Source organism: Sorex araneus, chromosome 11 (genome assembly GCF_027595985.1).
Source record: "Sorex araneus isolate mSorAra2 chromosome 11, mSorAra2.pri, whole genome shotgun sequence".
Classification (NCBI taxonomy): Eukaryota; Metazoa; Chordata; class Mammalia; order Eulipotyphla; family Soricidae; genus Sorex; species Sorex araneus.
Genome location: NC_073312.1, coordinates 16,172,357 through 16,194,889, shown reverse-complemented (window position 1 = coordinate 16,194,889; position 22,533 = coordinate 16,172,357). Strand labels below are relative to the sequence as shown.

The following is a 22,533-nucleotide window of genomic DNA, read 5'->3' as shown; positions in this document are numbered from 1 at the left end:
GCCGGGCTCTCCGAGAGGGGCAGAGGAATCGAACCCTGGTTGGCTTCGTGCAAGGCAAACGCCTTACCGCCGTGCTATCGCTCCAGCCACAGGCTTAATGATGTTAATTAAGGAAAAGCTTAATTTAAACAATATTTCATTTTTTTGAGGAAAAGTCAACAGGCCACTTAAGCATCAAGATACTTAGACAGACATTTAGCATACTGACCAAAGAAAAGAGATAAGAAATTCAGACACTTTCTTCTTAGCTTTCTGTAGTATACATAGCATTTATTGTGAGTTTGAATTTTGATTATGAAAAATACTGCTTTTCATATTATTACTTATTTAGACATGGTGATTTACAAAGCTGATGATAACAGAGTTCCAGGCATTCACTGTTCCAACTCTAGACCACCACCAGGGTTAGAGGGAAACTCAATTCTGTCCATCCCTATCCACTCATTCCACCTCATCATGAACTTGATACATGCAGAATCATGCTGTGTGCTGTTCAATGCCTTGTGTGGCCTTCTCCTCTTTTCTAGGCCTTTTTAGAGATGGCTTACACAGAAGCTGCCCAGGCCATGGTCCAGTACTACCACGAAAAATCTGCTATGATCAATGGTGAGAAGTTACTCATTCGGATGTCCAAGAGATACAAGGAATTGCAGCTAAAGGTAAATCAAGCATGCTCTGGTTCATTCAGTCATTCAACAAATGTGAGCTTACTAGGCACTTGTTAAGTGTGGGCAGGAAGAAAAGAGAAGGAAAAGATCCCATCTTAGTGACTCTCTTTGAGATATCACATGGAGTACTGTTATAATAGCAAATCATTATAACAGGGCAGGAGAAATGCACATTAAGGTAAGCATTGAATGCAGAGGGTTGTGAGAGAGACGACTATCTGGGACCCTCGGGGATTTCACAGAGGAAGTGTTGAGGGCTGAGTAAGAAAGGGAAGGTGGTTGCTTTACAGTAGGCTTATTCCCTAAATAGAACCTCCTTCTCTACTCATACAGGTTTCAGTAACCATTTCTTCTTTACTCACCCACCTTGATCTCTTATTCTTTCAACACATTCTGTATTTAAGTAGTAAGACCCTAAGGATTCCTTCTAAGTTGCACAGAAGTGAAATGGTCACTGTCAGAACCTAAGAAAGAATCCACATAATTCCAAACAGGGTATTTTTGTTTTAAAGTGGTATGCATTGTTCTTTTGCTGTTTTCTTTCCCCTTTCTCCTTTGTTTGGGGTTTTTAATGTTATGTATACAGAAAAGCAACTGTATATACTTTTAAAATAATGGATGAAGCTTTGTAATTCCCCGTAAACACTTACCGTCAAAACTGAGAAACAGGGGCTGGAGTGATAGCACAGCGGGTAGGGTAGGGTGTTTGCCTTGCACGCGGCCGACCCGGGTTCAAATCGCAGCATCCCATATGGTCCCCTGCGCACCGCCAGGGGTGATTCCTGAGTGCATGAGCTAGGAGTGACCCCTGTGCATTGCTGGGTGTGACCCAAAAAGCAAAAAAAAACCAACAACTGAGAAACAGGACACAGATAACCCCTAGGAGATGCTCCTCAGCCTCCTCACCTTCACTCCTATTACTTTGCAGATTATCATTTCCTTGTTGTTTTTTTTTTTTACTATAATTTAGTTTTGCGTGATTTTGAATTTCCTGAGAATAGACACATGATGGTTGTTTCCTGTGATCTCTTTAATTTATCATCATGCTATCCATGTTGGTGGAGTGTCTGTATTGCCAAATAAATTTCTGTTAACTCTAAACTTAATTCATGCATTCTACTGTTATTGGGTATTTGGGTCATTCCAGTTTTATGTTATGAAGGACAATGGTTCTGTGAATGCTCTCAAATGTTTTGGCCAGTACTCATGCCCATGAGAATATAACAAAGGGTACAAATAGAAGTAGAAGTAAATTGCTAAATTTCTGTTAACTCTAAATTTAATTCATGCATTCTACTGTTATTTGGGTATTTGGGTCATTCCAGTTTTATGGTATTAAGGATAATGCTTCTGTGAATGCTCTCAAATGTTTTGGCCTGGTACTCATGCCCATGAGAGCATAACAAAGGGTACAAACAGAAGTAGAAGTAGGGGTAAATTGCTAAATTTCAAAGTAAGCTCATCCTCAGTTGCTTTATTTAATGTGGTTGGGGCCTGGGACACAGCTAGAAGGACTCAGGACTCTTCCTGGCTCTGTGTTCAGGAATGACCCCTTGCAGTGCTCCAGAACCCACATATGGCCCTGGGGGCTCAAAAGGGTTGGGCTCATGTGAAGCAACACCCTACTTTTTGTGCTCCCTCTACACTCAGTTTTTCTGGATGATGACAGGAGCTTTTCAAAATTAATTGTTCAGAATTTATATTCTAATTAGCAAGGAGTTTTTTTTTTTTCTTGAAAAAAATTTGAGACCTCTCACTAGTCCAGGTTTTTGCTGAAAATTTTGTCTTTTCTGACTTTAAGCCTTTTGCCTTTCTAGGGAAAATATAATAGTTTTTATTTTCCTATTTACCAAACTTAGTTTCTGTTTTGGGGGCCACACCCAACTGTGTTCAGGGCTTACTGGTGGTTCTGTACTCCGGGACCACTTGTGGTGTCGGGATGCAAGGCAGGTACCTTAACCCCTGCACAAAATTTCTCTAGCCCATGAACACCTTTTCATATATTTATTGATTTTTCCATCTAGATCAGAGATTTCCTAGTTTATTTGACCTACTGCCTTCTTTTTAGAAAAAAATGGCTCACTATTTTCCCCCTCCCCACAAATCTACCTTCTTTAAGAGAGCAGAGAGTGCTCCTAATTGTACCTAAGGCCCTACCCTACCCCCACATTATTCTAGCACCCCCTTGGGAGGGATGGGGGTACTGTCCCCTACTTGGGAAACTCTCGCCTAGATCTTCACTGGTGCAAAGGTTTTGTTTGAGTCACAGTCCAGGATTTGCCCATGGATTATGTCTTACTGGTTTGCAGCAGTCTCTCGCCAGGGCCACTGAGTCTAGTTGAAGTCTCTGTGATTAATGTTTAAATCTCCCTTCTTCTTCTGCATTTTCTTTCATGCCCAATTCACCTCAGCTTATTCCACTTTCATATAATGGTTTATATGCCGTTGCCTTTCCTCTGTCTTCAAGGCTGGAGTCAGAAAACAAAGACTCCATGGCTGTGGCTATTTCTAGCCAGAACTTGCGCCCTGACAAGTCTCCACATGCAGATTGGTAATAAGTCAGGCAGTGGCCAATTTCCTGATTCTGCTTCGCTTGCATTACTGCTCAGGAAGCTTCTTTGCCAGCAGTTTTGCTTCAGGCGCAGACTGGCAGTCTTCGCCTGACCAATGAGAATATGCTGCCTTCCTAAAACAAGGGAAAGAACCCACCCCATCCTGTACCCAGACAAAATTCCTGTTCTACTGGATTCCCCATGGGGACTAGAAGCGAATTTCTTCATTCCCGGGGGAGCTCTGGTTTCCAAATACGACGTTACACTAAGTTTCCAGTTAGGGTTAACTGTAGTACCCAGTTCCTTAAATAAAAGTACCAAGGTACTATTAAACCTTACAGATGAGGAGAAAGTTTGAAGTGGTACGAAAGAGGTCAGATGAATGTCTGCTGTGGTCAGAAATTGGGTGGGGCACCTCGGATGTAGGGAGAGTAAATGCGTGCAGTCAGGTGAGAGGAAGAGCAGGTAAACAGATACACTGACAAGCATGTGACCTGAGCAAGATGAAAGGATGGGGGTGCCACCCCTTCCTGCTTTGATGAACTTGCTCAAGGTATGTAAGTTCCATGACCCTCTGCTTCCAGATCACTGATGGATATAGAGTTCCTTGGTTTCAAGCATTTTGTTTTCAGACACTGTCTCCTCAAGTCTCGTAATCATCCTTCCTGGTGAGGTGTGTAGGGTAGATAATAACAGTCATTATAACTGTACAGCAATATTAACAAGGATATGTACCTTTAATTGTGTCCCGGTTCTCTGGGTCAAGTACCTTGTCAAGCACTTTTACATACACTATCTGCTAATCCTGACGTCAGGTCTGTGGGACAGGTATTATTATCTCACATTTACAGAGCAGGAAACTGAGGCTAATAGAAGTTCAGGAGCTCACAAGAGCAAAGTTACTAGAGCCATGATTAAATTGGCTGGGTCCCATTGACTGGGGCCCATATCTGATCGTCCTCACGGGGCTACATTGTGCTCCTGGAACAGAGAATGCAGGGGGAGCTTCTGCCTGTTTCTAGCCACCCAGTCATCAGCCACAGAGACAGCATGTCCTCACACCTCTCCTCTGTAACGGCACAGATCACTTACGAATCCTGTTACGATGTCGGCAGTGGTTCTGCATTTCTCACACAGTCCCCAGAAGCTGCCCAGGGTACCTCGGGGTACTCTTTCGGCAGGCAGGATCTAGAACACATTGCTTTCTGGCCTTCAGTGAGGATTTTTTCTGCTTCCTGGGGTGACATGTGAATGCTTCTGAAAGCACATTTAATTACATAGGAGCACATACAGGAGGGCACCTGGGTTGACGTGAATCAGCCCGCATTCTCTCGGAACGTAACCGTTGGGAGTTCTTGGGAGTTCCTGGCTCCTGTAACTGATGTTTCGCTGCAGTCTCCTGGCTGCAGCACAGCTGGACTCAGGGCCCAGGTGATGTCATTAGGACTTGGCTTCTCTGCCCTCTGCCTTCTCCCTTGGCTTTGTTCCGAGGGGCTCCCGGGATCACCCCCGCAGCCCCTAGCCTCTAGGTGGCGCAATGGCCCTAGTGACTTCTTCGGCTCTGGCTTCTCGTCCTCCCGTTTCTTCCCCTAGGAGCGAGCTGGGAGCTCTGTCCCCCAGTCTCTGAGGCTGAGGGGACGGACCGACATTGATTGCCCTATACATCCACCTGCTTGGCATCAGGGGTGCAGAAGGGGCCGCGGCTTCTCCCTTCTAGGAAGGTAGATGCAAAACATTATATTCATTCATGAGTGTTTAGGGGCTGACAGTCACCGTGGGGTCTCACCAGGCCTTGTGAGGTGCTGACATTTTGACGGATCGGATCCCCCATCAGAGGAGAGGGAGAAAAAGGAGAGTTTCTTCATTACTCGTCTCTTCCTGAACTGTTTCCTCAGGGGCACCTTGCCCGGTGTGACTAAGGGCTCAACAGAAACAGAAAGAGCAAAGCTGAAGGGACACGTTTTCAAAGTTCTTTTTTCCTCCCCACTCCTCTTTTTGGAGACCTGGGCCACAAGAGTGAGCTGTATGCTGAGCTGCTCTGTAGCAGGGTTGCAGTGTCTTAGGGATAGAAGAGAGCCCAGTTGGAGTCCCTGAAAGCTATGTGTGCCTCCCAGCCACCCTACCAGAGAATGGCGGATGGAGGGGGTGTTCAGGTTCTCTTGCCCAGTGACACTTGTTCAATATCTTAGGGTGGAACAGGGCCATTGTGAGTTTTTGGGGGTGGGAGGGCCTGGCTTTGGAACACTGGTCTCACCCAGCCTCCCAGCCAGCAAGGACCCTTGGCCCGAGTGGGCCGCAGGGCTGTCAGTCAGGCTGATTAAATGGACACACAATGACTGAGTCTTCAGGGCCAGAGTGCTGAGACATTCACGAACACATCTGCTTCTCCCTTGGGTGCTGTACTCGTGTTGAAGAACACAAGACTTTTACACATGAGTGTGTAAGTACAGGAGCCTGTGGGAGAAGGTGATAGCTCTCTGCAGGACCCTGACTAATGTGAAGAAGTAGCTGAACACAGTGGGGCTTCCAGGCAGGGGTCACCGAAGGGAGATGCAGAGCCCAGAAGGCGAAGCTCAAAAGCTCTGGAACGGCTGGGGGAGCATTGACCCGGAAGAATATAATATGGCCTCATCTGGAAGGTTACGGCATTTCCCCAGGACTCTTGAGTCTTACAAATCAGCCGCAGAGGGGTCATGGACAGAAAACTTTCCAGCAGCCCCTTTACTTTCTCTTAGTTCCCTGGGGCTTCCATCCATGTAGCCCACCAGGTCCCAAGGCTGTGGAGGAGGACCAGGTGACTATTTCTCAGATGGGGGGACAGGGATTAAGCCCTTGCAGTAACTTCTGGAAGGGGCACAGCCTGTGGGTACCTGGCATGCCCAGCTGTGAAATGTGGGTACGGCATCCACTACCTACCTCACCAGTTTACACTGAGCCCCAAATGACTGCTGGGGAGAAACAGGGGAAGGGGAGCAGGAGGCAGAGGCGAGACCAAGGCCTGCTGAGTCAAGATGCCCATAACCCAGCCCCAGCTCTTGAACTACAGGATCTTGAGCAGGTTCTTTAATTCCATGTGCCACCATTGACAAGCAGCGCGTGTGCTGGCGAGGCTGTAGCTGTAAGGGCAGAGTCCGGCCACCCGCACTGCGCATGTTTCCTTGTGTAAAATACGGGGCGGTGTTGAGTGTTCAGCAGCGTCCCCTTATCCTCCTTTCCCTCCTCTTTCTCTTTCCCTTCGTCTCTTTCACGGTAGAAATAACACAGCTCACTTCAGTTGGGAGGGGTACGAGCAAGTGGCTGGGAGCACCGGCTCCTTCCTTCCTGGCTCAGTGACCCACGTGCCAGAGCTCAGTACTTCACTCTCTGTTCGCCCAGTACCCACAGGCAGTGCCCTCGGTCATACTGTTTATTTCCCGTAAAAAGACGCATCTCCCCCTTCTGGAGGACTGGGCAGCGCTTCCCTCTGGCAGTGTCAAGTCTGATGGTGACCTCTCTGACTTTGCCTAGAAACCGGGGAAAAATGTGGCCGCCATCATCCAGGACATCCATTCCCAGAGGGAGAGGGACATGTTCCGGGAAGCAGACAGGTGAGCTCCGGCTGGGGGTTCTGGGGGTTCTGGGGGCTCTGGGGGTTCTCTCCAGCTTCTAATGTTGACAGGTGTTTCAGTCACACTGTGCCCTACCCTTGCCACCCACCTTTCTGGGTCCTGCCATCCTGCATGTGTGGTGAACAGCACGGGTCCATCCCAGTCACGCTGGTCAACTTGGACTTCAGGGAGATGCAGTTGCTGCATTGCTACACTTCCTCCCGTGGGAGAGAAATACATAGGAGTGTGTGTGTGTGTGTGTTCACGTGCGTGTGTGTGTTCACGTGCGTGTGCGCAGGCGTGCATGTGGGAGCACGTTTACTGCTTAGAGCTAGTTCTTGATATTTCATGAGCCAAATAGAAACTAAGAACATGACCTGACCCTTGGCTTACTCTGAACAGTGAACACATGCATTTTCCCCAGACATTTCTCCTGGGGGAGGCAGTGACTGCCAAGCTAGGGCAGCGGGCTTGCCCCTCTCACTGCCCTGCAGAGAATCCCTGAGGAGAGCAAAGGTGGGAAACAGTGGGTGTGGGTCCTACAGGAGAGCCACCTGTGCTGTTCTAGGGCTGTTCCTGCCCCCGCCACCCAGATGGTGCTCTAAAGCCCTTGGCCTTCTCCCCCGAGGGCGATCAAGGTGGCCGGGTCCTAGTGAACCCTGCCTTGTGGCCTGGTCAGCGAGCTTTGTCTGAGTTTGGGAATTAAATAAAAATTGTTCACCATTTTTAGAACATCAGTTGATGTGCTAATAATTAAGTAAACTGATGATATATATATATATATATATATATAGAGAGAGAGAGAGAGAGAGAGAGAGAGAGGACATTCAAGTTTTGAATTTTTGCTCGCCTTACTGATGGCTATGTGGGTTATTTTAAGGCTGTCCAAAGCTACGCCGTGCCTCCGTCACTCTCTGGCAGACTGAGGGTGGGAGGACACACCATGAGATCTTGCTCTGAGCCTGGGGCAGGTTCGGGTTTTTTGAGGGAATGTGGATTTCTTCATCTGAAACATGAGCTGGACAGAGCACTGAGACCTTCCAACCCTAACATGCCTTCCTAGTTCATTCTTTCTAGACGGAGCCCCCCCTCCTTCCCCCCCTATAACCTGCTTCCTCCTCCCATGCCCAGGATCTGAACAAAGATGAAGGTGAGAAAATAACAAGAGACAAGGAGGCCACGAGGCACCCCTAGCCATGAGTGGCCACGAGTCTGCTCGCCAAGCGGCAGCTCCAGGTAGCCCAGGTGGAGTCCGTCTCGCCTGGTCAGGCTGGACAGGGGTAGGCTCAGCCACCCCACTCTCCCAGGGCGGGTCAGCAGGAGGAAGGAAGAGGCGGCTGAGCCCAGCAGTCCAGTTATTCATCCCCATTCCTGGGCCCGGATGTGGAGGGAAAAAAATCCCTCCTGGACACCCAGAATAGGGGGAGCCTGTTCTGTGCCGCACGGGAGAAGGGCGTGGCCACGAGGGGTTAGATGCCAATCAAGGCAGAGTCTGGGCATGTGTCGGGGGCACAGAGTCTAAACCCCATCCCTTTGCTCCCTCCTAGGTACGGCCCGGAACGGCCTCGGTCGCGCAGTCCCGTGGGTCGCTCCCTCTCCCCGCGCTCCCACACTCCGAGCTTCGCCTCCTGCAGCTCCTCACACAGCCCCCCCGGGCCCTCTCGGACTGACTGGGCCAACAGCAGGGACTCGTGGGAACATTCTCCCTTCGCCAGGAGGGAGGAAGAGCGAGACCCAGGGCCCTGGCGGGAGAACGGGGAGGACAAGAGGGACAGGACAGACACGTGGGCCCACGATCGCAAGCACTACCCCCGGCCACTGGACAAAGCCGAGCTGGACGAGCGGCTGGAAGCCGGCAGGGGCCACCGAGAAAAGCACCCGAGGTCCGGGTCGCCTGTGCCCCTGCACGTGGTGTCACTGGGCTACAAAGGCCGGGAGGACGGCTATTACCGGAAAGAGCCCAAAGGCAAATCGGACAAGTATCTCAAGCCGCAGGATGTCCCTGGGAGGTCCAGGCGGAAGGACGAGGCCCGGCCTCGTGAGAGCAGACAGCCCTACCCCGAGGACGCCTGCAAGGAGGACGGGTTGGATGCCAAGGGCAGCCGGGCCCCCGAGGGCGCCAGGTGTAAGCAGAACGAGAAGAGCAGAGCCAAGAGACCCGACAGAGACCAAGAAGGAGCTGAGGAGAGAAAGGAAAGCCGCCTGGGCAGGAGAGAGGTAAAGGAATCCCCGGTGTAAGGACGATGGCCCTTCACAGACAGCGGGAGGCAGCGCGTGGCTGCTCCGGCCCAGAACTGGGCTGAGCACTTGTCTCAAACCCCTTCTGGCTGACAGCGGCCTGTGTCTGTTAGAAGCGGGGCCTGAGGGCTTATGTCAGGAACGCAGTCAGTAAATGCAGAGCCGTGGGTCCTCAGGTGGCCTGGCGTCAGAGCCCACAGCACCCGGGGAAGGACATACTACAAAGGCCTTCTGGGATTTGGGGGTCCAGGTTGGAGTGGCCCTGAGGTGGTTGCACCCATCGGTTCTGCCAGGGCAGATTAGATCTTTGATCTGCTTTGTCCTCCCTCCTGCCAAAAGAACATCTGCCTCTCCCAGGGGCCCCTGGGCGAGCCAGTGAGGGAGCAGCAGCCTCCACCCAGTCAATTAGCCGGGTGCCAGGACTTGGAGGTGTTTCTCTAGAAGGTTTGCAGCATTTGCCTCGTGTGGTCATACAAAATGATGGGTGGTCCCTTTCATCCACGCGTCTGGTAGGCTTAGCGCTGTTGCAGGACATGGGCATACAGGGGAACACAGGCAGAAGGAAGACTCTGGTTGAAGCCCTAGGGTCTAACTTGGCTCATGCCTCCTTGCCAGAGCCGTCTCCATTAAAGCTGGAGAGAGACAGAGACAGAGACAGAGACAGAGAGATACAGAGAGACACAGACACAGAAAGAGAGACAGAGACAGAGACAGAGAGATACACAGAGAGAGAGAGAGAGAGAGAGAGAGAGAGAGAGAGAGAGAGAGAGAGAGAGAGAGAGAGAGAGAGAGAGGAGAAAAGAAGAGATGGGGGCATAGTGGAGGTTGGGTTCTGCTTAAAGAACCTGGCTTCCAAATCACTACATGCCTGTCGGGGAGTCAGGAGACAGTGACAGTGAGTAAACTCGAGTGAAGAGCCCAGTTTTCCCCTCCACAAACACCAAAGTCCCCTCCGGGCTCTTATTATTTTTTTAAATTTCACTTTTTAATGAATCACCATGAGGTAAAGTTACAGACTTACAAACTTTCATGCTTACATTTCAGTCATGCAATGATTGAGTACCCATCCCTCCACCAGTGCCCATTCCCCACCACCAATAATCTCAGTATCCTTCCCACCACCCCACTCCATCCCCTCCCACCCCGCCTCTGTGGCAGGGCATCCCCTTTTGCTCTCTCTCTCCTTTTGGTTGTGGTTTGCAATAGAGGTATTGAGTGGCCATCATGTTCGGTCTATAGTCTACTTTCAGCCTGCATCTCCCATCGGGAGGGCCTTGAGGGGGCCCTCCAAGCACCCTTTACTGGATGTTCCCTTCTCTGTCTGAGCTACCTTCTCCCCCAGCATGTGAGGCCGGCTTCCAAGCTGTGGAGCAATCCTCCTGGTCCTTATCTCTACTATCCTTGCCCCCCTGGACTCTTGCTCCCACGTTTACTGAGACGTGTGTGACCCTGGAGGGGGCCACTTGACTGCTGGCGTTCCTGGTACAGGGGTGAATAGGGCAGAGTTGGCGGTGTGGCTGAGACCAAGGAACTGAAGGACACTGGTCTAGGCAAGAAACGTGCGAGCCTGAGTGCCCGCTGGGCGTGCTGCTTTCAGGGCGTCTGTGACCGGAGCTCTGCTGGGGAGAAGAGGGACACTGCACTGCAGGAGGCCGTGGAGAGAGGGGGATAAGCAAGGCCCGAGCTGAGCGTGGAAGGCTGCAGAAACCTGCAGACTCCCAAGGTGGCCGCCTCGTTAGAGCCATCAGGTTAGGGCTGTGGGGGGAGCCGAGCCCAGGAAAGACCCCATTGTCCGTGGACACTTTTGAGAGTGCCTGTGTTTGGGGGCACCATGGCACAGATGATGGGCCAGGGCCTCAAGAACAGTCACAGTGTAGTCGTGGCTGGAGTGGTCTGGACCTCATACATATCCCTCCCGCACCCCTGCCACCACAACACACACACACACACACACACACACACACACACACACACATTCTGGAGCCCTTTGTCCGTTAGGCAAAGGGGAGAAACTGCCTCTCTCTAACCCCTCACCCCTTCTTTGGCAGCCTCACCCGCTCTGACCCCAGTTTCATAGGACCATGGGCCTTTCCTGTTACAGTGACACACATTATTCTGGTTCATCCCATAATAGTATTTCTGCTCTACAAAGAGAAATTTCCAGAAAGCCTCAATGGGTCTCCCCCTGCCCACACTCACACAAACACACACACACACACACACACAAAACAAAAAACCTCGATTTTGCCCCCTCATTTGTTTTCCCTCTTAGGTCAGTGGAGACTTATTCATTGGCATCTTTGAGTCAATCCTTACCCCACCTCCCTTCCCCCCACAACGTAGCTTCCAGGAAGACAGGAATTTCTATCTGGGTGACCCCATTGCCCAGAGGCAGGCTTAGCATGAGAGTTGGCAATCCAGAAATACCTGTTGAAGAAATGAGTAACTAAACTCAAGACTCTGGAGGCAAAAGTCTGGTTTGGGAACACCAGGCCACTCCCACTCTGCTCTGCTTCAGTTTTCCTGTCTGGAAGACGAGCGTGGCGACAGGGCCGTGGGGAGATGTTGATGAGAAGCCCTTGGAGCTCTGTAGGAACGTGGCCCCACTGGAGAGGCCACTGTCTCTGCTCCCAGTGCAGGGGTGGCCCCATCTGTCCAGGAGCACTGTGACACCGGTGACCACAGAAAAAGGAAAGAAAACAAGGGGCAAGAAGCACCCATGGTGACAGACCCAGATGCCCTGGGGAGGGAACCCAGGACCGTGGCCTGGATCCGTGGGGAGGTGGGACCATGGGGCACCATCTCCACTCTCTGGCCAGGACCGTGTAGCCTGGGCCATCAGAGGTCCCATTTCTTAGAGCAAACTCCAAGTCCAGACACCTGTAGGAAATACCCCATGTCTTAGAAACTGTGCGGATGTGTACGGATATATCCATGGACCTGATGCATAATCCATGGGCCTGATGCAGCCCAGGGTCCCGGGAATGCAGCCCCTGTGATCAGCACTCTGCAGGAGGTAGAAAGAGAAAAACACTTCTGTTCAGTTCTGTGTTCAGAGCAAGACAGGCCTGCCAAGACCAGGTGGCAGATTGGCACTTGTCATTCGCTCATTCCGTCTCTTCGTTTTAGTGACCAGGATTCAGAGAAGAGCAGGGGCTGTAGTCCAGTGACAGAGCACTTGCCTCGCAGGTATGGGTTCCCAGGTATGATCCCATGTGCCACGGAAATGAACAGAATCCCCTGAGCATCTAGTACTGTAGCTATAGTTGTAGTGAAAACTGAAATGACCCCCACATCTCATGGAACACATGGACTGGTGGAAAAAAAGTTATGAATCGAATCGTTCCTCAAATGAGCAGAGTGTGGTGTGAACTAGAATGGAGATGGAAGCACTGGTGCTAGTAATGGACCACAAGCTTTCTTGGAGTTGGATGTGCCTGTTGAGATGTGGGTGTATTCTTGGTGAAAGATCATGCCACAGCCCCGGGACTGTAGACCAATGGTGCTGGAGCAGAAGGCCAGGTTCTGACTGTCCAGAGGATGCTAATTTGGCAACAGGACTTTGTCACCAAATTAAAGGGTTCTTAGTTGAAGTATCACTGTCACTGTCACTGTTATCCCATTGTTCATCAATTTGCTTGGGCGGGTACCAGTAACGTCTCCATTGTGAGACTTGTTACTGTTTCTTTGGCGTATCAAATATGCCACGGGTAGCTAGCCAGGCGCTGCCGTGTGGGCGGGATACTTTCATTAGCTTGCTGGGCTCTCCGAGAGGGACAGAAGAATCGAACCCAGGTCCTCCACATGCAAGGCAAACACCCTACCCACTGTGCTATCACTCCAGTCCCTAGTGGAAGTATAAGGAAAGAAAAAAATGTTTATGTGAGAAGGCGCAGTCAGAAGTGATTGTTTTCACATTGAGGAATTTATGTAGTTTCTTCCTAATGTTTTTATGCCCTCCCTCTCTCTCCGTTGATGCGCCGATCAGAGGTCTGACGCCTCCCAGCATTTTCAGCTCGCAGACTCATCCACCGTGGCACGCCTCTCAGTTTGGACCTCTTTAATTGTGGTGTTTCCGCTCATGCTCTCTGGGGGCTGCCCGTTACTCGGAGTGGTGGCAGTGCTCCCAGGACTGCTGCTGTGCTCACACACGTGTGGCCATCAGTCAGGGCCTGCACTTCCTGCCCACTGCATTTGCTCATCTTGTTTTCATAGCGGCCCTTTCCAGGGGTCCCCGTGTGGTGCTGGCTTTACCTGGCTCCAGAGTGGCCAGAAATGACACCAGGGACTGCAGACAGCAAAGCTGCCCGGCTCCCACTCACACATGCATTAGACCCACCAGGCACTTGAACTACTCACTCAAGCCCAGCAGGTGCTCTGAGCCTTTGCCCTATGTCTCTAGACTCAGATTTTTGCAGTTTGCAACCATCAGCTGCCTTGGGAAGAACAGACTTGGGATGAGGCTATAGAAGCAAGCATGATAAACCAGTTAGGAAGTAGCTCTGTAGAGCCCATTTTCAATAATTCACACCTAATACTTTGGTCTGGGGCCTGGGGTAGGCAGCCTGGTGTAACAGTTGCCTTTGTTGGTTCCCCCTTAGCTTACCGTTGTCACCTGGGAGTGATCCCGAGGCACAGGGCCCACTGAAAGGCACTTCGCTGTTTTCTTCGCCTGCAGGGAGGGAGAGTAGGTGTTCTGCCTGGTGGAAGGATTAGGCTAAGCCGGAGGCTTGGAAGGTTTGGGCTGGTCTGTGTCTCACCAGCTTAAGCTGGAGCGGGTCGTTCGCTGCATTGCATTGTGTTGTTTAGAAGTGTGACTGCAGGAACTGCTTGAGGAGTGTGAGGATTATTTATGTTGATGAGAGGATCATGGGAAAGTCGTTTGGAGTGGCAAAGATCCCGGAAAGGACTGCCCCGTTGGTAGAAGCGAGGGGTTCTGGTAGCTATAGGCATTTCGAGCTGCTTCGGACTTTGGTGAGCTCAAAGCTTGAGCAAAGCTTTCCGGGCCGTCTATGGCTCTGAACACTGAACGGAGCAGGGACTTTCAGAGTGGAACTTTCTCCATCTGCTATTAACTAGCTAAACCAGTCCATCCTGAGCTCCTCTCCAGCTGGCTCCTGGTCAGCTCAGCAGGGGTGTGTCTGGATGTAAGAAATCAGAACCAGAGTCATTTGCTTTGAACCAACCTCAGTCCCAGATGAGAAAAGCAGCTTGCCCTGAGGATACTGGAAATAGTGACTTGCTGGCCAGTATTTACAGCATGGGAGAATATTTCACTCAAAACTTTTGAAATGTCTTTGGCAAGCCTTTTCTGTGAAGCATCAGATGTTTCAGCCTATGTGGGTCAAAAGGCAAAAATCCAGGATCTAATTCGGGTGCTTATCATTTTAAAAATGCAATTTGGGTGAGCAGAGAGAGAGAGTATAGTTTAGGCACTTACCTTGTAAGCGGCTGACCCTGGTTTGATCCAGGCACTGCACATAGTCTCCTGAGCACAGCCAGAAGTAATCCCTGAGTACCTCAAAAAGGCCCACCCCAAATGTAACTATTTAAAAATGTGATGAGTATAATTAACTCACTGACTGTATAAAAACAGAGAGTGGATCAGATCTGATTTGTGAATTCTAGGTAGTTGACCCCTATTTATTTTAATTATTTTTCTATTTTGGAGGGGAGTTGGGACTCTAGGCTTGAGGGTCACTCCTGGTGGTGTTGTGGGGATTGAACCAGAATCGGCTGCATGTGAGACAAGCGCCTTATCCCTGTACTACTTTTCTGGCACTTTAAAAAAAAAATTTTTAATAGAAGCTTCCCAGAAATGCTCTGATAGTTCAGCGCACAAGTCCAGGGCTGTGGTCCTGAGGCTCAAACCCAGGGGCTCACACACACACACACACACGCCAGGCATGTGCTCCAGCCCTCTGAGCTATCTCCCCGGCCCCCTGGCCCCTACTCTAAATCTGGCTAGAGTCTGAGTCTCTAACCCAATACCTGTTCACTTCTCAGACACAAGCACTCTTAGGATGGAGTCAATTGGGGCGACGAAGAGAAGGGGTTGGTAGTTTGGGCTGTCACTCTAAGACAGACGTAGAATTGAAAAAGAGGTACCAGGGCCACTGGTTGGCAGATAGCCTCCTTCCTGCCTGGACACTGACTACTGTACTTCTTTTCTAACCAAGACAGAGATGTTACCGTGCTGCCTGTTCATCCTGGGCTTACTCTCACTGGTATAGGTTTCATGTCCACAGACTATCTTGAGTTCTCTAGGGTTTTCTATATCACCTTCCCTTCAGACATCAGACCCGCTTTGAAGACAGGCCTGTACCTGCCCTTTGTGTGACCTTGAGAAACAGACTTCACCTTCCTGAGCCTCCGTCCCATGTCTGTCTGACGGAGATTGCAGGAGTGCCCACCTCTAAGGGAAGTTTAGGGGGGTTCAAGGAAGGGGTGTGCGAGACATGCCTGTGGATGGCTAGCCGTGCTGGGCATCATACTGTCCTCTCCGTGGGCTCTCTGTTTTCCCCACTCAAGCTCACTGTTGATTGCTTGGTTCTGTTCTTCTATTGGTAAGGCTGGAAAAGAGGATGAGGAAGGCGAGGAAGGCAAGGAAGAAGCATCCCCATCGTTGGCCAGGCGGGAGAAAGAAGCCGAGACCTCTGACACAGAAAACATAGGGACACAGAAGGTAAAGTCACTTCCAGAGGCCAGCATTGTAGCCACAGAGGCAGACCAGCCCTTGGGGACTAAGTCTCCCCATCCTGGGAGGAATGGCTTTGCACAGGCTTCGGGCAGTCTCACAGACTTTGAAAAGTCTTGCTGCAGACCGTAGCCTCCTGCGTGGACTTCCCCGTCCCTTGGCTGCGCTCATCAGAGAAAACATGTGGCCCAGAAAAGACTCGGGCTTCAGAGCCAGGCTCCCAAAATAGACAGGTCCCTTGGGAGGAGCCAGAGTAGACACGGGGCTGGGATGGGGGTGCCGGGGGAGAGGGCTGGCTTCAAGCACTTGAGCTGGGCACTGACCTCAGCTGGCTCAGTCCCTGGGATTAACAAGACCTCTACTGTGCTTTTACAAGGATTATTTTACTTGATTAAAATGAAAACACACACACACACAGTTTCCCCTGCTGGGGCTATTATAGCAAAAAGAAATGTCCTTGAAACACAGCCAGCTTCATGTCTTTCTGGTGCAGAGAGGCAGAGCCCTGGGAAGGGCTGGCAGAGGAGCTCATCTGTTCACTCTGGCGGCTGGGTCCATGGGAAAGTGCCCAGGATGGGCGGGCGGGCAAGGATGAGCCACGGTTGTGGGCATTATGCCTAATTATTGAGCACCTATTGTGTGCCACGGGTGGCAATTATTCTTACAGCTTAAAAACTGGTGGATTAAGCTATAAGAACTTATCCCAAGCTGTGCTGTTCTAAGCTTCGACCTCAGGGTGAATCAGGAATGAGGGACTTGAGTGGTTTCTTCCCCTAATTACCCAGCAATTATTTGCACGTAGCAGTAAGAATGCTGCTTTCTGCTTTGAGGGGTTTGGTGGCAAAGAATCTTTCTGGCTAGAAGGGTTTTGTGGTAAACTTCTCTGCCTTGCTGGTTGACTAGCAAGACTCCACCATCCTTTAACCTTCACGGTGCACTTTTGTTCAGGATCCGGACTGGGAGAGCGGAAGTGAAGCAGAGGGGGAGAGCTGGTACCCCACGAACATGGAGGAGTTGGTCACAGTGGACGAGGTGGGGGAAGAGGAAGATTTTATCATGGAACCCGACATCCCAGAGCTGGATGAGATTGTGCCCATTGACCAGAGGGACAAACTCTGCCCAGAAATATGTCCCTGTGTGACAGCCTTAGACCTGGACTTAGCCAAGGATTCCACCCCGGAGAGGGTCAAGACCCTAGGGAACGGGGCTGCAGAAATCACCCGCAAGTCATCCAGAGAGCTGCCTCCTGCTCCCACGAGCCATCCCGGTGACATGGACGTGGAAATGCCTGGCCTAAATCTGGACGCTGAGCGGAAGCCAGCTGAATGTGAGACAGGCCTCTCGCCGCAGGGTTCAGATTGCTACGAGAAGCGGGCAAAGGGAGCAGAGAGCTCAGATGCTCGTCCGGCCCCTGCAGCCCAGCAAATGTCTTCCCCCAAGCCCGCCGAGGAGAGGGCCCGGCAGCCTAGCCCACTTCTCGATGACCACAAGGCCAGGGGGAGCCCCGAAGATGGGGTTTGTGAAGGCAGCCCCTTGGAGGAGAAAGCCAGCCCCCGCACCGAACCCGACCTCCAAAGCCAGGCTTGCCAAGGAGTGTTGAGCCCGGGTAACTACCTCCCCTTTCCTCATGTGTGGGTGGGGTGCGGGGACCGCTGCTCCCCTGGAGAAGCGTAGGTGCGCTGGCTAGGAGGAACAGAAGGAAGGTGAGGATGAGCATTCGAGCTGGCACCACTCTCTGAACCTGGCAGAACGGCCAGAGCTCTCAGATTAGTGAGAGAAGGGAAATCAGAAAGGCCTCACGCTCCAAAGCAGCCAGAGCACAACAGACTTCTCGCAATGTCCCAGAACCTGGATGGACTCCGGTGAAAAAAAATTAGCAAAGGTTTGGAGTGACCAGCCAGCCGAGCTGGGGTTCCTTGGCCTCTGCAGGCAGCCTCTCTTGGGGACCACCAAGGCTGCTTAGTTATTATATAACTTAGTTATAGTTATTGGGGGGCAGGGGTGGGGTAGGACTCAAGAATGGTCAGCGGGAGGAACGAGGGGGTGTGGCCTGTTCCCCTTCTTACTACTTCAGACCTGTTTTTGTCCAGGGCCTGACAGTGAAACCCAACTTGTCCCGGTATCTCCTCTGCCTCATTGGAGGCGATGCTGTGCCCGTGGCCAGCACGATGACATCATGAAAGAGAGTTTAAAATAGACTAAGCCCTGTCTTCCCTGCCAAGTGGAAACTACGCTCCGTCAAGGGCTCGGGCGAGGGGGGAGGGGGCAGGGAGCGAGGGGGCCTCCGTGTGCTCCTGGTGAAAACCACTAGAGACTCCTTCCCCAGAAAGCCTGCAGGAAAACAGGAGTTGAAAGGAGGAGGAGGACGAGGAGGAAGAGGAGGAGGAGGAGGAGGAGGAGAGGAGGAGGAGGAGGAGGAGAGCCAAGGGGTAGAAAATGGAGAGGGAAGGTTCCCAAACAATAGTCAGATGGTACAGAGCTGCGGGTGCTTGCTTCGCATGTGGCCAACTGCGTGCCAAGGGCTGGATTGATCCCTGGCACCACTAATGATCCCCCCCCCCCGCACTGCCAGGAGTAGCCCCTAAGCACTGCTAGGTGTGGGGTGGGGCCCCCCACAAAGAAAAATAAACGTGTGCAGCCAGCGGCCAGTCCCAGCTTGAGCTGGCAGAGGAACCCCCGGAACAGCGTTGCTCCCCACCTTGCTGACCCGGGCTGTTTCCACCTGGGCAGAGTCTCCATGGAAACCGCGAGCACTGCCTTCTTGTTGCGAAAGGACTGCGGAGTCCGGAGAAGGCATGACTAAAGGGGGAAGTGATTTTTTTTCCCCCTCCCTGGCTCGAATCTCACTCCCGCTCTGCGGTGGAGGCTTCAACATACACCCGTGTTCCTGGCTTCTTAGCTTCCCAGGCGCTCTGGAGTTTGGGTTTTTATCACAGCACCCGACAAGCGCGGGGAGAGAAGTGGCACTGCCCTTTCCTCGCCCGCTGGAGGGCTCCTGCAGCTGTCAGCACAATTCTTGCCCTTCCACAGTTGTGCCTGCAGAGATAGAGCGATAGCGAGTGGCTAACGCTAACGCACCGCCTTGCCCCAACCGGGGAAAGAGATTTGCCCTGTTTTATGATGTGTGTGGCATTCTTTTCATGGTGGAAAAAAAGGGTTTAATTATAGCACTTTGGTTCTAATTAGAAGTTGTCACCCTAGCTGCATGTTATTAAGCAGTCCCAAGGCGGGTGGGGGGGGAGCAGGCGAGGCTCCCAGGCGTGTAGGATTCATTCCGTTTTGGCTTTGGCTCCTGTTTTGCAGAAAGCTCCAGGTTCGGGGAAATGAAATCTCTGGACGTGAGGTCACCCGAATACACTGAAGTGGAGCTGAAACAGCCCCTTGCTCTGCCCTCCTGGGAGCCCGAGGATGTGTTCAGCGAACTTAGCATTCCCCTGGGTAGGTGAACCCCACAACCCCAGGAAGTGTTCATTCTACAGTGACAACTTCGAACTTGAGAGGACCTTTTGCTTTTTTTTTTTTTTTTTTTTGGTCACTTTTCAATACCTCTTGCAATAACCGTGGCAAAGTGTTCCTTTAAAGTCTCTTACAATGTCCGGGACCAAGACCTCAGTACAGCCGATACCTCACCCGGTCCTGCAGGGGATTACCTAGGAGGCAGGGACCCATGTTCCCCACAGGGAAGCCTCGTCCCGAACCACACACAGCCGTACTGGGGCAGGGAAACAAACGCCCAATGGCAGCTACAAGGCCAGCAAGCATGAGCCCCTGCCGCTGCTGTCTTTCTTCCCCTCCCTACCCACCCCTGCCCTAAGAAGGCTGCATTCCCCCTCGCCGAGGGGCCAACTTCTCTGACCAGCAGTGGTGGTGCATAGACTGTGTTTGGTTGGACCCTGGGCAGTTGTAGAAGGGACAGCAAAGAGAGGTCTGGCGCATTCACCTTCCCTTCCCTTTTCAGGGTGACTGCACAGGAGAGGGAAGAGGGAAGAAAAGGAAAGCGAAAGAAAAGAAAGGGGAGAAAAAGAAAAGAGAAAGAAAAAGAGGGAAGATGGAAGGAAGAAAAAATTAAAAAGAGTCCAGAAAGATAGTGCAGTGGGAAGGGCATTTGCTTAGCATGTGGTCGACCCAGGTGTGAACCCCAGCGCTACATATGGTCTCTTGAGCACCACCAGGAGTGATCCCTGAGCACTCCCTGAGGAAAGGAGGACAAGAGGGAGGGAGGGAGGGAGGGAAGGGAGAAGGGACGGAGGGGAAAGGAAAGGAAAATGTGAAAGAGAAAAAAGTTAAAAAGAAAACTTGGTTGGGGGGTTGGGGAGGCAGTGTGGGGATTCCCCTGACCCAGGCATCATTGAACCAAGCCCTGTTCTGTCTAGGAGGCCACCTGGGGATTTGATTCTGCTAAGAAGGGGCCTCTGGCAGGGAATGATGGGCCGGAAGTTCCTGAGCCTTATTTTCCTCACTTGGCATCGGATCACATCAGCGGGTTACATCACTCCTTTGGTGGAAGTATGGGGGGCCGGGTGGGGGCGGGGGGCGACGGTCACTCACAGCATGACTCAAAGAGAAGCATGTAGACTCTTAGTGTAGAGCGTGTAATGCTTTAAAGGGGCTCAAGAGGACAGCACTGGCGGGGTTGGGGGCAGTGACCTCTCCATATGGCCCTCTCTGGCTCCCGAGCACTGTTGGGCAGCCCAGGAAGTTAGGGACACTCCAGCCACATGGTCTGTGAGTGTTGGCATGGCCTCTAAAGGTCTGGCAAGCGGTGACACTCACAGTGACACTCAGTGCTCCTGGGCAGGAAGACAGAAGGAGCAGGTGGGCTGGGGGCTGCCCACTGGCAGGTCGGTGGAGGCTCACCCTTCAGCCCGGCACGTTTGCTTGTGCTTGTCTTCCCCTTTAAAAAGTTTCTTAGCTTCCCCCGACCCTTTCTTCCTAGTGAAATCAGATCTCAACAGAAAATATCTTTTTTTAAAAAAAGGAATAAATCTGCTCAGCCTCTAGCTTGCCCCCACTTTAAATAGAGAAATACTGACCTTAGAATCAATTTGGAAGACTGCACATAGGTCTGCGTATGTTCATTCTGGAAAATGGCTGCAGAGCCTGCCTCCTTTCAGGAGAAAGGGACCTGCATCCTTTTGCCTGAGCGCACCTTTGTTCAGTCAGGAACTGTGCAGAGGGCCCGGTAGGAGGGACTGGGGCGGAACCCAAGTCTCTGGAAATGCGAAAACTTGTCATCTAATTGACCCATGCAGCCAAAAACCTAAGAGAACATTCTTCTACCTTCTAATTTCTGTCTTCTTATTATTATTTCTCATTACAAAAGAAAAAGTTCATAGCCAAATTGTAAATGAACCATGTAAAGTAAATGTTAAATGTGAAGTGTTAAGCTTCTCTTTCCTCGGTCTCTCCCCAACTCTGGAGGTTGTCATACCCACAGATCATTTTGCTCTCACAGACTAGGACCACACTACACATAACAGGTCCTGCAGTTGGCTTTTTTTTTTTTTTAACACTTTAAACTAACCAATGGGTCATAGGGATTTCTTCACGTCAGTACATGAGGAGCATTCTTTTTAACCACTGTAGAGATTCCAACGTCCAGATATTCTATAATTTATGGAACCATTTTTACACTGGTGGGAACACTTAGGTTATTTTTAATTTCCCCCAATAATGCTTTAATAATTAGGCTTTTAATTTTATCTTGCAGGCATAATTCCAAGTCCCTTGCATCTGTTAGCACATTTAACTTTCTCTGGACACGTAGGAGGTAGAGAGAATAATTCACCCATTTTCCAGAGAAGTGTGAGGGTCACAGAATTCAAGACCTGGTCGTTTCACTCCTGCAGCTGTGCTGCCTCTGGCCACGCTTTGCTGCTTTCAAACGTGCAGTTGCCTCTGTGTGGGTGCCACTGTTGGCACTCAGTGCCTGTGTAAGTGGGGGGTCCGGCATCACAGGCCCTTGCACCTCAGATTTTCATAATCACCACTAAATTACAGTCCGGAAGATGATGCCAGTTTTCCTGCTACCTTGGTAAGCGTTTCTGCCTGCCAAACTGGAATTGCAATTCATTTTCAGTCCTCACCAATCTGCTCAGGGTAAGAGGTATCCCATTCTGTCTTTTCTGACGCTCTGTCCTGATATATGATCGACAGGACCCTGACCACATGTTCATTCCCACCCAGACTTCCCAATCCTTCTCCAGCTACCCCTCTAGTGCCAGGTCCCCACTTCTATGCTCTGGTCATTAGTGAAAAATTAGTGTGCAGTCTTGAGTTGTACAGAAAGGGAATCATACAGTGTTTGCTGTTCTTATCTGACTTTTTGGAGATTGAGCCAGATTGTGGGGGACGTTGACAGCTGGCTTTGGGAAGGAGGGCACACCCAGAGGTACTCAGGAATCACGGTCCCTCACAGTGCTTGAGGGACCGCACGCAGTGCCAGGGGCCAGACAGAGACTGGCCTTCTGCAAGGCAAGTGCCTTAACCCCTTTATTCTCTCTCTAGCCCACACAGTAGTTTCCTTCCTACTCTTGAGGAACGCTGCTCTGGCGAGGCCACAGCTTCATTCACTTACCAATTGGTGGGGATTTGGGTCGTTCTGGGTTTTATTTCTGTCTTGAATATGCTCTTCAGCTAGACTTGAGCCCTATTTGTTCGGTGGTGTCAGTGGGAGGACATCACTGACCGGTGAAGAAACTGCCAGAATCCAGACTCCAGACCTTGACGATCATGAACTCTGTGGTGCTGCCTTCACATGTCTCCGAAGCCAGAGGTTGCACTCAGGATTT

At 51.2% G+C, this 22,533-nt stretch overlaps 1 protein-coding gene across 2 annotated transcripts in view; it reads left to right on the top strand.

The window, feature by feature from the left end:
• RBM20 (RNA binding motif protein 20) overlaps window positions 1-22,533 on the top strand; it is a 211,430-nt gene that overhangs the window by 180,948 nt on the left and 7,949 nt on the right. For both annotated transcript variants that reach the window (XM_055119630.1, XM_004611972.2), the window contains exons 7-12: window positions 528-659; window positions 6,728-6,807; window positions 8,355-9,024; window positions 15,617-15,730; window positions 16,691-17,348; window positions 19,046-19,180. In XM_055119630.1, the coding sequence (XP_054975605.1) occupies window positions 528-659; window positions 6,728-6,807; window positions 8,355-9,024; window positions 15,617-15,730; window positions 16,691-17,348; window positions 19,046-19,180 (1,789 nt within the window). The remainder of the gene's footprint in view (window positions 1-527; window positions 660-6,727; window positions 6,808-8,354; window positions 9,025-15,616; window positions 15,731-16,690; window positions 17,349-19,045; window positions 19,181-22,533) is intronic.